The 17,669-nt window shown below is 40.5% G+C and overlaps 1 protein-coding gene across 1 annotated transcript in view; it reads right to left on the reverse strand.

Annotated features, from left to right (window-relative positions):
• The window catches only part of scai (suppressor of cancer cell invasion), a 76,366-nt gene that overhangs the window by 27,830 nt on the left and 30,867 nt on the right, over nt 1–17,669 (reverse strand). Inside the window, exons 9-11 of the mRNA XM_034895516.1 lie at nt 16,849–16,950; nt 16,415–16,516; nt 14,694–14,772 (exon numbers count right to left, since the gene is read on the reverse strand). Coding sequence (XP_034751407.1) covers nt 14,694–14,772; nt 16,415–16,516; nt 16,849–16,950 — 283 coding nt within the window. The remainder of the gene's footprint in view (nt 1–14,693; nt 14,773–16,414; nt 16,517–16,848; nt 16,951–17,669) is intronic.

Below are 17,669 nucleotides of genomic sequence, written 5' to 3' on the forward strand. Positions count from 1 at the left end.
CATTACCTACAATCCTAAGCGTAACAGCAACGTTTCTGATTGGTACAACGTGCTGTTACCATAGAAACGTTTACCGTATCTGCAATGTTCTTCATGTTCTAAGCCCCCAACGTAGACTTCAAGGCAGCGCTGCGACCGTGACTTCAAGGCACCAAACCATTGCCCAATCCTAGCGCTGCCTGGAAGGCGAAGTCAGGGGCACTATACCCCAAACACCGCAAGAGATTGCAACACTGACAGTAATGCAGCGCAATATGATTGACTTCGTCTTAGGTTTAACAACCTATGAAACTAACATTGAACAATATGAAACTAAAACACAAGCTTAATTTCGAATGGCTTTGGGACGTTGGGCTATTCCGAGGTGGATAAACGCACTTTGGAGGTGGGGAAACGCCATTTCAGAATTGTGAGAGGTGCATAAACGGCGTTTATGTGCGTTTAGCCTCCACTACATCACTGGTCATAATTCAGTAAATTGATGTGAAACATCTCAATCCAACTTAAAATGCAAACAGAATTCAGTCAAATGAATTCAAAACTTTGGAACTGCAACTTAAAAGTAGCATGATCACTGAAACATGATCAAAATCAACAAGACCATTCTTCAGTCATGAACAAATACGTACGTAGTCCTGAAAACAACTAAACAACCAAACCAGAATACTTAGTTATAATAACCACAATGCTCTAGGACAGTCTTCACTCACTAGAGTAAAATACTTCCACACTTCTGACATGCTTGCTTTGCACCGCCACAGAGGTTTGTATTGCGCAACTACCGTCAACCGTAACTAGGGGGTACTTTACGGCAGTTGCCGTAAAGATCGGCGCGACTAGTCAGGTAATGTAGCCGATCTCCGATCACGGGAAAATAGGAAAAGATCGGCCCGATCCGATCTCGAGATCGGGACATCCCTAATTATTATATGCTTCAGGTGAGTTTCTTGAATAAAAATAATATCCCCAGATAAAGATTTAAAATGAGAAAACCCCATGCCTCATTTCAGATTTGACGCTAAACCTCTGACACTCTAGCTAATTAATGATAGGTTACCACCTTGTGGCAAAAGGTGAGAGCTTCTAGTGGCCATATTTAAGGATTGCTAAGCAAAGCTGTTTTAATATTTAAACAGTTACACTGCCAACTGTGCAGAATGGAAAGAGCAGGAATAGCCTAGTTGAACATAAACAAGCAACCAAACAACAACAACAAAAAACACACACAACAGGAACCTTGCCCCCCATTCACCCACTTCCTCAAATCAAAGTGGAGAGCAAATTCCCTCATGTACATTGAGAGGCAGCTGGGCACTATATGCCTTATCAAACCTACTGCACAGGCTAATAGAAAAAGCATAGCTTATCAGGGGTCCAGTTGAACAATCCCATCTACCGTCATGTCCATAACAATTGCTCTAATTATTTAATTAGAGCAGCAAAAAAGTCCTTAACAAAAAGCTGGAGAGCAGCCGATTGGTGAGGTGTTTGGGCTGCACTGCGAGGCAGTGTTAGCTGCAACATTGATAAACCTGTATATGTACGTTTCAGCGTCTGCTTGGTCTTGGAAGGATTTCTGTTCCGATCCAAACGTGAAGATCAGACTGGGAGGGAAAATGGGAGAACGGCACCATTCCATATTTCAGGGGGGAAATTCGGGTAGATGCTGATGCAGGTTCCATTGAATGAAATGGGAGTTTGTAACCGGGCAAGCACGTTCCAAGATCTTCCTCTTTTTCCAGGAAGTGGTGGATCTTTGCAATCAAAGTACAATGGCGTGCAGATGAGGATTGCGCTCCTATACGATGGGATTTTTTGATTGTTTGTTCCAAGAACAAAACTATGGAGGACCAGGTCTACCATATTTAAAAATAAATACAGAAATAAATAAATGCTCAATAAATAAATAAGCAAGAATTAATTGCCCCATAAATTACAATAAACAAATGAATGTAGGTAAAAAATTAAATTATACAGTGAGACATAAATGTATATATCTCTTTTAATTAGCTTCTTAATTTATTCACCTTTGTAATAATTACCTTATTTATTTATTGTCCGTTATAATCTTCAACTTAATTTATTAATTACTTACTTTTTAAATGTATTTATTTCTGTGTGTGTTTACATTTTTTGTCTGTTTTATTCTTCCGTTGCATTTTCTACCCTATTTATTTTCACCACTGGTACTTATTTCTGACTGTCAATTTTACATTTCTTCATGCATTCCTGCCTCATTATGCAAATGAGGAGGGGCTGGTCTTAAGGGGTGAACTTCTGCCCATTGGTTGGTTAGCATTTTACTGCATCGGTCGAATCTACATGCCACCGGCCACAGTCACAACAAAGATGGCTACCTACGATGAAGTTGTCAGTGAGCTGAGGCATTTAGCAACTGTTTTTGAAAACAATGCTAACGTTATAAGTATTGACTTTATAATTTTTTGTTTAGACGCTTTGACAGAACGTGTGTTTCAGTTAGCGGCACACATGGACACAGATGTCGAGAATGTAGTTTTTCAGAATCTGGAGGAATCGGCCTATCTTCTTAACTCGGTCGCTAACGTCAATCACAAACCTGGGATAGCTGGTCGCCCTGCTTATATGCTGCCTGTGGACTCCGTGGAAGGACTTTTACATGCAGGTTTGCCTGTTGGTGCCATTGCAAGGCTTTTTGGAGTCAGCGAAACAACAGTTCATCGTCGGATGGCAGAGAACGACATAAGGTGAATGTACCATTACATGTGATGCCAATTGAACCAGTGTGTTTACCGAAACCAATTCACAAGAATGACACAGGAGAAAGGCAAACCCTTGCTAAATTTTGTTAATTTACAAAGTTATGGAACTAATCAAGAATGCATAGAAAGTAACGTTATGTCGCACACACAGTAACTTCAGACTCAACTCAACCTATTTTGCGTTCAGCGCTTCTTTGTTTGGGTCTTGTTGTATGAAGTTACAACTTGTTGTGTGAATAAATAAAGAAGCTAATTAAAAGAGATATATACATTTATGTCTCACTGTATAATTTAATTTCTACCTACATTTATTTGTTTATTGTATTTTTTGGGGCAATTAATTGTATGCTTATTTATTTATTGAGCATTTATTTATTTCTGTATTTATTTTTAAATATGTTAGACCTGGTCCTCCATACAAAACTGTGTCAGGTTGTCCCTGTCTGCCTTTTCAATTAAGCCCAATATTTAATGAGCGCCTAGCTCTGCTTTCTAGGTCAATTAGCTAGTGCTTTGTGGTCTTGTCAATTTCTCCACCGTTTCCCCAGGTCTGTAATGTGGAACTTGTGGTCAGTCACGCAACCTTCCATGTCAGCAATGCGAGCTGCATGGTCAGTCATCAAAGTTTGTACTTGGTCTAGTTTCGAGTCCAGCACACTGAATCTAGAGTTCATGTCCTCTTCAAGCTTTTGGGTGGCTGCTAAGATAATGGTCAGTGTAGGTTGCGGATCCGGGTGCCCCTCGGAGGTAATGATGACGGAGGGGTTGCAAGCTAGCTTGGCAATGCTAGTTAAAGCGGTAATGCTTGCACCAACACAGTCTTCCATAGTGGAGGCAGCTTTACCGTCTTTCTTTGGAGCTGGTTTTTTGATGGCGGATTTCCCCTTTTCAGCAGAGCTGATCATAGTTAAATTTTTTCAGTGCAATTGTAGATTACAAATGCAATTTGAGTTGCCTGATGAACATGGACTCTTGATGTTGATTTATTGATGTGTCCTAGGTTTATGGCACTGTTATCTGATTGTACTGTTATCTGACAAAATTATAGAGTCTCTGTTTCTGAATGACATATCTGTCTTGTTTAAAAGTGCTCGCCATTTTGCGCGTTCTGTTTCTTGTTTTAGTTGAAAAGAAATGTGGTTACTTCAAAGCTAATTCAGTATAGAACCAGTTGATGTTACAATCAGGTTATCAGATCACTAACCTAATTTTAGTGTTAGTCTGGGGGCTCCCCTCCTCCCCTCCCCCTGTCACGCCACTGTCTCCTCTGTATTTTTCCTGTGTCTTCCATGTTTTGTGTGCACATGCACTGTTGTTGGGATTTGACAAGGGAAAGGCAGTAGGAAGTTGCTTTTTGCATATCTGCTTGCATTTAGAACACATCTTTGTTGATAATGGGTGATCTTACATTTTTAGTTTGGAACTGTGGTAGTCTGAATGCACCTCACAAGCGCGCAAGCACCCTAGCTCTACTTTAAAAGAGAAATGTTGACGTTGCTTTACTACAGGAGACTTATTTGCTACAGACCGATGCCGGGCGATTAGCCAACAGATTCTACGATACGATTGCATCCTCCTCAGCAAGCTTCAAAACTAAAGGAGCGGCTATTGTTGTTAAAAGGAATCCCCCGCTTGAAGTTTTGCCCTCTTAGTCAACAATACAGGCAGAATTGTGATCGCTGTCGTAGAACTTTGCTCTAGGAAAAGATTTGATCACAAAAAAAAGAAAACAAATGGATTGAATTCAAATGGCATGGCCCATTGCTTTGTCAAGGTCTATCAGTGTCCTAAAATAAAACGTTTTGTAAACTTTTGCTTAACATACCTAACCTTCCAGCTATACAAAATAATCACCTACTTTGCTTTGCTGTCAGATAATTAAGCAACCCCCCCCCTCCCCACTTCTGTTTTCATGGACGCATTAACATTATTTGTATTATCTTCATAAGTAACGTCTTTTTGTCATTTATACAGAGGGGTGCATTAGCTAAACGTGTGTTAGCTAAATGTTTGTTAGGGCTTTATTCAGGTGCTCACACTATAATTGGCACCTGATGTGTGAGATGGAGAACCCTCTGAGCTCAACATTGTAGACCCCAGAGCATGTCATATTCAATTGCTCAAGATCAATAGTGTAAATTGTTTTGCATGTTAAAATCTGGGCCTTCCAAAATCTTCTATGAGATCGTAGGCCATCCAGAAGCTTTGTAATCCAGGCTGGAACCGCAGTATCTTTTTCACAAACTTAATGACAAAAGTAACTCTACTATTTACTGTTAAGGTTACACACCAGGGACTTAAAGAATAAACAAGAAAAAAGTGTAATAATCGTCTGTTATATTGTAAATAAATAGTGTAAAGTAGCTAGAGCCTGCAGTTTGAGCATAAACACACTGCCTTTGTCAAGGATAAAAGGAGCCATAAGTTTTGCCGTCTCTAAAGTGATGGGAATAACGGTGTTATAAAATAGCGGCGTTTTATTTTCAGTAACAAGTAATCTAACAAATGACTCTTCCCATTTTAATAAAGACGTTACCGTTACTATAATTGAAGCTGTTTTTTTCATCAGACCAACTAGATCTCTGAGCCGAGAGGCAAAGACTTTTTACCTTCCTTGGTTAGTGGGTAGTGCACGAGACAACGATTGGCTGAGATTGAGTAAAATTTCATGGTAAGCCAATCAGAGGTAAAGTTGGGTGTTCAAAAGCACACATAGTCGGACACATCTAACAACACAAGTAAGTCAGTCAACGAGAAAAAGGTATGGCGTTAAGAAACCGGGGGGAGGGTTTACTTTTCCTGCTAAAGATTTCCCACCGTGGTCAGAAAACATAGGCAATATGACTCTAGAGTGGCTACTCGCTCTGAAGCTAATTGCTGTCACTCTCTCACTTCCCCCTCACTCTATCTCTCTCTCACACACACACACACACACACACGCACACACACACACACACACACACCAGCTCAAAAGTATAAACATTGGGCCACTTACGTTATTTGCACTACAAAGAGTGTATATATTTGTTATTTATTTTTGCTATAGTGCTTAAAAAGCATTATTTCTCTAACAAGAGTGGACGTTTTGCAGTCGCTGCTCTCCGGTTAACTATTTTGAAGTTACTTTAACGTTTTTACAGATCACTGGGCCGTGTATTTGCACTCAAGAGAGAGCATAAGCCTTTGCCTTCGCTTGGAACGTCTTAACTTTTGTTGCTATTCCGATGTTCGGTGTCTGAGTGTGGTAAACTAACCTCGTTCTCCACTTCATTCTCCACCTGTCTTCTCGACTCCAAGCGGTTGCCGCTGTTTGCCAGCTGCCCGCGGCCGATCATAATGTGGACTTGCAAGTTTTACAATTGATTTATCCTCCTCTGGACTGTCCTTTCAATTCTACATTGACGTTGGGCCGGTCTGACCCAGTATACAGTGGCTGATCTCCTCCTGCTCCGCGGGCTTTTGTCTGTGCCTCCCACGCTAGTTCTTCAGCTACACCCTGAGATTGCGCTCCTTCCCCGCCACAGATCCATCCACCGCAGATCTCGCCAGAATTTCCACCTTGATGAGTCCAATCCAATAACATCATTCTGGTCCACTTCTCGCCGTTCCCGCAGATACTCCTGCCGGACCGCTGACCACGGTTCGCTTGCTAACCTGGCTAGGGCAGCAAGCCCCGCCCCCGGCTACAACAACTCTACTGTCAACTTTGGTCTCCTAAATGTCCGCTCTCTCACAAACAAGGGTCAGCTTATCTAGGATCTCCTCACTGATCGTAAGCTGGACTTCCTCTGTCTCACGGAGACCTGGCAACAACCCAGTGACTTCTCCCAGCTCAACGCCTCCACTCCACCAGGGTTCGTTTACCACTCTCATCCTTGTGGCTCTGGCCGCGGGGTAGGTCTCGCGCTGCTCTATCGCGAGAAGTGGAAGATGTTTCCAGTTCCCATTCCAGTTTTCCGCTCTGTGGAATGCTTTGTATATAAATTGCCTGGTCCCACTCCCATCGTTATTGCCACAGTCTACCGCCCCCCCAAACCACACAGCAATTTTTAATCAAATTCTCCATATTACTTACCCACCTCTAGGGCTGTAATCTCCCAGTGGACTAGTCGTTTTATGGGTCAATACGTTCTGGCTTGACCACAATTCTGATTCACATGAGGTGGAAGGTGGAGGTTTTCACTTTGTTTGGATTAGCCCAACCCACTGGGGACAGATTGAAGATAAAACTAGAAAGCCTTGTTTTAGTGGTTCGCTGAATATTTATTTAATTGTGAGTGTTTCATTTACAGTCAGTCCTCCTCTACTATGTTGAAGACATCGCCAGTGTGGCAGGATTTTACAGAAATAGATAACGGAAAAAAGATGAATGCAAAATTTGCAATTAACAGTTTGCATATTGCAGCTTGAGTACAAAGATGGCATATCACCTAAACACGGTAAGATTACTTTTCTGCGCTAGGTCGCCCTGTCTGTTTTGAGTAGGCTATATATACATATCAGAATTGGCATATTTTGTTTATCGTTTTATAACTACCGGCACACCCACCCGCAACTACGGTACCGTTCCCCAGACCCCCCCCAGACCACGCTGGATGTTAAGCCTCTACCATCCAAACGCAAAAATAATATCACGGAAAGAATTGTCGACTTTATTGCTCAGGATATGAGGCCCATTGCTGTTGTGGAGGGCTGAGGTTTTAAGAACTTGCGCCAGCACGCCACACCATCATGTATGGACTAACCGGAAAATGTGAGGGGCCCAAAGAGAAAGTTTCAGAGTTAATGCAACACAGCGAGGCACTGAGCTTGACCACAGATATCTTTAAATGTGCAGTATATATTGAAGTAGACGTGCCTTTTGTGTTTAATTGCTCCGTGCGAGGACATGCACAGAGCGCTGTCGGAGCCGACAGACGAGTGTCATTCCAGTGCAAAATAATTAGGTCAAAAACGATTAAATATACTGCAAATAGCCTACAAAGACAAGTACAGAGGGACAGTACCTCTGCTCCGCACCGCACCCCCCCCCAAGTCGATTTGTAGTAGAAATTTCAGGACTTTGGTCGACCAAGATTTTCTTTGGTTGATTACAGCCCTACCCACCTCTCTACTCTCTCTCCTAATGTCATTCTCCTAGGTGATTTTAATATTCACATGGACAATATAAACCTCCCACTCACCAGAGACTTTAGTTCCTGTCTAGACAGTTCTGGATTCCATCAGTATTAATTGTTGCTTTCCCCACACACATAAAAGGAGATTCACTTGATTTGATCTGCTGCTCTGGCTTAATCCCCTCCAACGGTTATGCTGATGATGTTCACATTTTCTTTTGTCCTTCAATATCTCTCTGTCTCTCTCTGTAATCAAGCCAGTCCGCCAGATTTTTTCTCGTTATATTAAAAACATAAATGCAGACATCCTATCCTTCCACATTGACAATTTGCCTATACCTGATCTTTCCTCTCCAGACCACCTAGTTACCCATAATTCCGGACTTTGCAATATTCTCAACTTCCTTGCCCCTCTCAAAACCTGATCTGTGTCCTTTTCCCGCTCTGCCCCATGGTTAACCTGAGCTCCGCCTCATGAAAACCAAAGGTCGCCAACTATAAAGGTTGCCTCTATAAAAAAAAAGGGTCTCTCCATTCACAAAGAAATGCATAAATCTCATCTTCTTCATTACTCAAACTCAATAGCCGTAACTAAATCAAACTACTATTCTCACCTCATCTGCTCCAACGAAGGAAACTCCAGGTCTCTCTTCTCAATAATCCATAATACTACTAATCCCCCTGATTCCCCGCCATCTCACATGTATTCAAATGAGACTTGTAATTAATTGATCTATATCTTTTTTTATTAAAAAATCAACTCCACAAACCAGCAATTACATTTGACACCCTTGCCTTCCCCTCCTCCTTTGCCCCTCCCCACTATTAACTCATTTTTGCTTCTTTCTTCTGCCCGCCCCCTCCAAAATTTCTGATTTCATCTGTAAATCCAAGTCCTCAACCTGTCTCTTGACCCCCTCCCCACAGCTCTGGTCAAAACCTGTCCCACTTCCCTCCTCCCCTTCATAACTTCCATTATTAATTCCTCTCTCTCCTCTGGTATTGTCCCCTCACTTTTCAAAACTGCATCTGTCTCCCCGATTCCGAAAAAAAGTCTCAGATCCCACCAACTACAATAATCTTCATCCCATCTCAAATCTTCCCTTCACTAAAATACTTGAAAAAATAGTGTCTGTTCAACTCCAGGCCTTTCTTACCCTTGACAGTCTTTATGAACCTTTCCAGTCTGGTTTTTGCCCCTCCCATAGTACTGAAACTGCCCCAATAAAAATCACCAATGATCTCCTCATAGGTGCTGATTCCGGACTTATCTCTATCCTCATCCTCCTCGATCTTAGTGCGGCCTTTGATACCATTTCCCACTCCATTCTCCTCAATAGACTATCTTCTCTCTGCATCTCTCACACCCCTCTTGACTGGTTCCGCTCATATCTCTCAGACCGCACTCAGTTTATTCAACTCAAATCTTTCACATCCCTTTTCATCATATAACCAGTCCTTCAGCAGCTCAATTGGCTTCCAGTTCAATTCAGAATACAATTTAAAATCCTTCTGCATACTTTCAAAGCCATCCATAACCTTGCTCCTCCATATGTATCTGAACTCCTTCACATCGCAGTCCCCTCCCGCTTCCTCAGATTGTCCTCCTCTATCCACCTCACTGTAACCCCAGCTTAACTTGTCACCAAGGGAAATAGAGCCTTCAGCTTCAACTCACTCCCACCTGACCTCCGCAGTATTGACTCTCTCCCCCTGTTCAAAACCAGACTCAAAAACTCAAAACCCACCTGTTCCAGCTTGCTTATTTGAAAATACACTGTTGCTGTCATTTTCTTTTTCATAACTGTTTATACTTTTCTGTTCCCTGTATCTATTTTTTATTGTCTGTAAAGTGACCTTGAGTGTTTAGAAAGGCTCTGTTAAACAAAATGTATTATATTTAATTTTGCCCAGTTGTGGCCTGTTGAGGGGCAATAAGTATCAAGAGTTCCAAAATATCTATTGTGTCATTTATTGATCCACTAGACATAATATCCACGTACAATACATGGCATTTGATTGGAGGCTAGTCTCACTTTGTCCCACAGCATTTAGGGCTGCACGATTATGGCCAAAATAATAAACACGATTATTTTTATCAAAATTTTGATCACGATTACTCTCACGGTTATTTGTAGATTTTCACCAAAACAAATTTTATCGTCACATAGGCTATTTATAACTGCAAAAGGGAGTGTGATGGATGCTACTCACAGAGCAACGGCTGATCATTATGAATGGCTCCAGCACGGGTCGAATGGCGGATCCACACGTCGTGTGTATGACATGTCTGTATCGTCACTGTGCTGCATTTTTATGAACTATGATATTCTGGCCATGGGTCACATCTCTGGCCCAGCTCCGTCTCACACGCTATTACTCTACAAACTGAAGTTAGTTGCATTCAATAACTTCTTCTGTGTTCTTCGCCGTGGCGGCCGCAATAATAGAGTTACCAGCGGAAACACTGGTACAAATACAGGTTTGCCCCTCATACTTAACATTATACAGCTGTGTTAATAAAAAATGTAAACGGTTGACAAATGTCAGAAGTGTGGACCGGCGGCCGCTGTGCTGCCGGGCGCGGAGAGTAAGAGAAGAGAGAGTAGAGGAGAGATCCAACACAGGCTTGGCTTTACAGAAGAAATTTACTTAAAAAAACATTAAACCAAATCCATACAAACAACATTGCAGCGGATGCGAGGAAATTAGCACCGGTGCATCCTAGAGGAGCTAACAGCTAACAGACGCTACTAGCACCGACTAGCATTGGTCACTGCTGTTGTCTAAAAAACAACACACACGGGACAAAATGTTGCGTTTACTGGTAAAGTGGTAAACCTTGAGACCGAAGTATGGCCGACTGCTATCTGGTGAGTTTTCCTCCCGTTACTCTGTCAACTGTGACTGTCTACATCTAGAAACTAAGCTGCACGGGGTGCAGGAAACTCCATAAACAGTGGTTTATGGACCGGTAGATGGGCTATGAAATGACGCATAAAAAAAAATAAAATAAAATCGCTCGATCACGCAAATTTGATCGTGGGAAGTCAAAATCGTGATTGTGATTAAAATTTGATTCATTGTGCAGCCCTAACGGCAACATTAAAATAGATTGGATTTCTGTACAGTCTCTGTTAATAATGTATTGTAATAAGTGTCCATTTCATTATAATACCCAGATTTATCATAAATAATTGAACATGCACGTGTATTTTATGTTTTGTGAAAGAGGGGTGAGGTGGGGTCACATTTGAGCATTTAAAAATTTACCTGACAGTAACAAATTAGTTACTTTCTGAAGTAACTAGTTACTTTTATAATTGGTAATTGAATATCTAATTTAGTTACTTTTTGGAAGAAGTAACTAGTAACTTTAAAAGTGAATTGCCCAACACTGTAAATCAGACAACAGCCACCTCAGAAGCAACACAATGTGATTGGTGGATGTCTTTATTGACGCTACAAAAGCTCAGAAAAAAATTATGTGGCTTTATCGACGCGTAATAAAATGCCCTGGAAAAATGACTCTGGCAACGCCAAAGGAGCCACACACCTGCATGCCTCACTGTCATTGCTTCAGGCCCTGTCCCTGCACACTCTAATACAGCGGTCCCAGCATTGGGAGTTACAAAAGTACCGCAATTAGAGCAGTGTATTCCTTTTTGCTATAACACAGTAATATAACGCATTGCTACTTAAATTTCGGTAATATTATACTCAATAAAATCTCTCAAGTTACAGCGCATTTTAACACAACCCAAGGAGCACACCCCCAAACATGGGTGCCTGCTTTACCAACTGAGCCATCCAACTGTTGCTGTATCAGATGGTTGATGTGACTACAGAGATAGAGACATTTGCGAGATGGACATTATTTCCTTATTACGCTGCGTAACAGAGCCAGAACCAAAGACGGTACAAACAGCTTCTGAGTCCCAACAGGTCACCGTGGACAGCAGTGTGTCTGAACTTCTGACAGATATACAGTGGTGTGAAAAAGTGATTTCCCCCCTTGTTAAAACATACTATAACTGTGGTTGTCCACACTTGAGTTCAATTTCTCTAGCCAGACCCAGGCCTGATTATTGCCACACCTGTTCACAATCGAGGCATCACTTAAATAGGAGCTGCTTGACACAGTAAGGTCCACCAGAAGATCCTTAAAAGCCAAACATCATGCAGAGACCCAAAGAAATTCAGGAACAATTGAGAAAGAAAGTAATTGAGATCTATCAGTCTGGAAAGGGTTATAAAGCCATTTCTAAAGCTTTAGGAATCTAGCGAACCACAGTGAGAGCCATTATCCACAAATGGCAACGACATGGAACAGTGGTGAACCTTCCCAGGAGTGGCAGGCCGCCCAAAATTACCCCAAGAGCGCAGCGACGACTCATCCAAGAGGTCACAAAAGACCCCACAACAACGTCCAAAGAACTGCAGGCCTCACTTGCCTCAGTTAAGGTCAGCGTTCATACCTCCACCATCAGGAAAAGACTGGGCAAAAATGGCCTGCATGCCAGAGTTCCAAGGAGATAACCACTGCTGAGCAAAAAGAACATCAAAGCTCGTCTCAATTTCTCCACAACACATCTTGATGATCCCCAAGACTTTTGGGACAACAAACTGTGGACCGATGAGACAAAAGTGGAACTCTTTGGAAGGTGTGTGTCCAAGTATATCTGGCGTAGAAGGAACACTGCATTTCATAAAAAGAACATTATACCAACAGTAAAATATGGTGGTGGTAGTGTGATGGTCTGGGGCTGTTTTGCTGCTTCAGGACCTGGAAGACTTGCCGTGATAAAAGGAACTATGAATTCTGCTGTCTACCAAGAGATGCTGAAGGAGAATGTCCGACCATCTGTTCGTGTACTCAAGCTGAAACGAACTTGGGTTCTGCAGCAGGACAATGATCCTAAACACACCAGCAAGTCCACCACCGAATGGCTGAAGAAAAACAAAATGAAGAGATTGGAGTGGCCTAGCCAAAGTCCTGACCTGAATCCTATTGAGATGTTGTGGTATGACCTTAAAAAGGCCGTTTCATGCTTGAAAACCCTCTAATGTAACTGAATTAGGACAATTCTGCAAAGATGAGTGGGCCAAAATTCCTCCAGGACGCTGTAAAAGCCTCATTGCACGTTATCGCAAACGCTTGGTTGCAGTTGTTGCTGCTAAGGGTGGCCCAACCAGTTATTAGGTTTAGGGGGCAATCACTTTTTCACACAGGGCGATGATGGTTTGGATTTTTTTTCACCTTTAATAATAAACACCTTCATTTACAAATTGCATTTTGTGTTTACTTGTGTTATCCTTGACTATTGTTTAAATTGGTTTGATGTTCCGAAACACTTAAGTGTGACAAACATGCAAAGGAACAGGAAATGAGGAAGGGGGCAAACACTTTTTCACACCACTGTAAACATGTCAGGAATTCATGTTTAGGCTTGCTACACGTAATATTATTACATTTTATTAGACGTGCAGAGTAACGCTGCTTGTAGTGGAATGGCTTTGAATGGTGACCACTGTGACCATTTTACTGTTCAATATGTTGCAGTTTTACAAACTAGAAAATGAACAACCTAAGCTTGACGACATGTTTTGCATCTAGTGTCTCACGTTCATCTCAGTAAACTAGCAAGAGTACATAACAGACAACTTCCTTGTAGACTACTTCAAAATTAAAGCACTTCCTGTGACAGAACGCAGTGAAACTAAATTACTGTTAAACAAAAACAAATAAGGTTGTGTACCTTTTCACATATCTGCTGTAAATTAAGTACTGTAAATAATGTAAATAATCACACTACACTTTACCATTTCCTTTAGACTGTTTTAAACTAAACATTATGAATTTCTTATTCAAGGGCTTTAAACAAACAATTTACAACCATGCAGTACTTCAATTCAACTGTAAAGCACTTTTATTTGAGTGATTTCATTTTCTTCTACTGGGCCTTTGTACGTTTCACTTATCTATTTTTATAGCTGTAGTTACTTGGCATATTCATATTAATTATACAAAATATTATGAATAATCTATGATGTATTAAAGGGGATAAAGAAAAGACTTTACTGATCCAGTGTTAAAATTAACAAACTAGCTGCCAAGTCAAACTTCCGCTGTTATTTTAGTGAAAGTAACTGAAAAGTAATGCAAAAGTAGTGTAATGCATTACAATTCAGAGAAATTAACAATGTAATATAACTAGTTACTCTTAAATGACAGTAATCTATAAAGTATTACATTTTGGAAGTAACTTGCCCTACACTGGCAGACCCACAGAAGCCCATGCTCTGTTATGTACTCATTAATAACTCTTAAAAGGTGCCCTACCACACACAACCATTTTTACTTTTTTTAAATATGCTGTTAGCCAATCAGAGTCAAGCAAGCTCATTGAATAATAATGAGAACTGGCACAAATCAAGCTGAGTCTTCCTGCAGGCTTTCTATACCACGCTAGAATGTCTTGAAATAAACCAAAGGCATTTTTTTAACACAAAATGTTACATACAGAGTCCATGGTAGCACTTCAGACGTTACCACAAAGTAAGGAAATTTGTGTGGCAGGGCACCTATAATATTTATTTTATTTATTTAGGAGGTCCCCCAGCCAAGTTGCCATTTCTAAATGGCCTGGTGCCAGTCCACGGACCAAAGTTTGAGTAAGGAAGTTCTAATACATTTTCTCAGCAATATCATCATTTAACAATATAAGATAATTTTGAAAATCTAACAATTTAGACTGTTTGGTGGCATGTCCATATTCCAACAAAATTCCATGATATCAGGAGGAAATGTGGGGTTTAATATTTAACAATTTACCTTCATAATCTGAATGCCCAGAAGGGAAGACTCCAGTTGCTGACAGGTAGACAAGCAGAACGCTGTTGGCAGGCAATTCCTGAAAATAAAGGCAATGGGGAGAAAAAAGATAGCATCGCAATATGATTATGTTTAATATCATTGCAACATATACTTTAAATGCTGACATGATATAAGGGATGGGCATGATTAATCAACGATCAATAATTGATCATTAAGAATTTTGTTGATCATGTTAATTTGTTATTGATTAAACTAATGCCGGTTGTTTTGTGTTAGTCTTTAAGCAATAAAATTAATTTTACTGTGTGTCAAGCAAATAAACATTTTACCACCTGGGAGCAATATTTGACACCATACTCGGTTACCTGCAAGTTTCCGTTCATATTTCAAAAGTAATCATGAGATCACGGCGAAGTGTGGCATGGTAAAATTTTTATTTAAAAAAAAAAACTTAGTTCACTGCAAACACTGTGATGCCAGTATAAGTTGAACACGGCCACGACTCAAATGATGTACCACGTAAAGTGCATTGACCCTGGTTAATGTTTGTGGCGGTGCATCCTGCTCTCAGTCTCAACCTAGCATCAAGTTGGCAATAGCACGGTAGAGCGGCAGTGGAGAGTGCTAGGGCGGCTTTCCCACAGCCTGGGGGAGATGAGGCTGCGTTGTCTGACACAGACAAGGGGAGCGCAAACGCTGGCAAAGTTAGCGCGGAGGTACCTGTCCATATCCTGGCAACGTCAGTCCCCTCAGAGTGGGTGTTTTTGGCGGCTGGTCACCAGGTGGCAGTCGCGTCTGACCCCAGATCATGTCAACATGCTTATCTTTCTTAACAAAAATCAGCAGACTGGTGCAGAAGTTGTTTGTGAGTTAATAGTTATTTTTTAAAGAGGCTTTGTTAAGTAGCCTAATTAATTGTTAGGTAGGCTTATCTCACTCACCCTCTCTCTCAACTCCGTGCCTTGGATGGTTTTGAGTTACATTTGACAAAACCTGCCAGATCTAAGTATTCTTATGTTTTTGGTTAAGTTATTGTTTAACATGATTCTTTTTTTTATTTTTATTTAGGAACAAACGAGGGTCTCCGTTTAAAAACTCCAGCTCGCAACTGCAGGTTCCGCTGCTTTAGAGGGCATATATCTTCAAGTCTAAAAAATTTCCAGATTAACTGCCACTAGTTGTTCTTTTTGTAATAAAGATTTCATTGATGAAAAACTCACTGTATTTTTGTATTTTCATTGCATTTTTAATTCATAAAAATGCAAATAAATAATGACTTTTTAATATAAAAAATATGAATGATTAATTCTCCCAACAATCAACTAAGCAAATTTAATTGAATGCCCATCCCTACATGAAATTATTAGATTATAACAGAGAGTAGAATAATGGGTAGGGGGTGTCGAAGAAAACCTAATCTAATGAGGGTCCAGATTGTGAAAATCTCACCCAGTCAGATCCTGTGTCACAATCAATTTTCTCTCAGTAAAACATGAAAATAACCGCGAAACAATGTTTGGATGTTCATATAAATATGGCAGTGGAAAGGTGAGAAATCTTAATAGCAACAATGTTGCAGAACACTTGTTTGTAATCCTGGAGGATGAGAGAATCAATATATTTGACATAACGGTATCTTGGTGATATCGCATGTCTAATAATAGACCATTAACTTGACCATTTAACCCAGAAAGGCTAAAATTAAAGTTAATACTAACCTTAAACGAGGCCGACAAGAAAGTAAAAAGCTGGCTGAATGTTGGTTTGTACAACAAATACTTGTGAGGGTTTTCTCTTTTAGCTGGCTTCTCATTGGGCTCCTGTGGAAAAATATTTGATTTAAATATTGTTATATTTCAGTTTCAGTGTACTTAATGTACAGTCTTCCATTATGTGTTACATTTTTCATTATGTTTGTCACCCTAAATTAGTCTGACACCAGTAGGGAGTGATGCAACTCTTGAAAGAATGATGCATTTCACTCAATAATAGCATAAATAGAGGGGTACTGATACAGTCCAAAAACATGGTGAAATACTGGTATTTGCTACTGATTGGCCCTGTGAGAGACTGTATCATTTATGAGACGTAACAGTTTATAGTTGCCTTTGTCAGAATATTCTCACAAACTTTATTCAGATATGACACTCACCAGAGTTCCTTGTTTTGGCGTCTGTGTCGCCAGGTTTACAGGTTCCCTTTCCAAAGCTTGAAGCATGCGGAACATATCGATGGTTAATTCACTGAACTTCACCTAAAAGAAGGAAGAAACACAACAATGACGTAACCTTACCCTTAATACATTGGTGAAGAATCTGTTTTTTTAGGCATGGAGTTTAAAACTCTAACAGTAATGTTTTTAAATATCCATACAGACTTGTATTAAGTGTTCTATAGTAGTACTCCTAGGGCTGCACGATTAAGGCCAAAATGGTAATCATGATCATTTTGATCAATATTGAGATCACGATTATCATGATTATTTGTTGATTTCAACCAAAACTAATTTTATTGTCAAATAGGCTATTTATAACTGTTTTCACGTCCATATTGTGCTACATTCCTCTTATGTTGAAGATGTATGTTGCACATAGAGCTGCAATACATGTAAATGAAAATTATCTGAAATAAATGGCCTAGGAAATATATTTAAAAAAAAAAAAAGGTATCCCTGAGAAAGCTCCTTCACTTGTTTTAAACAATAACTGATTAGAAGAGCTAGGGAGAGAGGGGGAGTGGGATTATGTATGCTAGGCCTACTTGCAGAGTGACGGCTGACTCATTATGAATGGGTCCAGCACAGGTCGAATGGGGGTCAGCAGAGTTACATACACTCACCGGCCACTTTATTAGGTACACCTGTCCAACTGCTCGTTAACACTTAATTTCTAAGCAGGCAATCACATGGCGGCAACTCAGTGCATTTAGGCATGTAGACATGGTCAAGAGAATCTCCTGCAGTTCAAACCGAGC

This window comes from Etheostoma cragini, chromosome 16 (genome assembly GCF_013103735.1).
Source record: "Etheostoma cragini isolate CJK2018 chromosome 16, CSU_Ecrag_1.0, whole genome shotgun sequence".
In the NCBI taxonomy this organism is placed as follows: Eukaryota; Metazoa; Chordata; class Actinopteri; order Perciformes; family Percidae; genus Etheostoma; species Etheostoma cragini.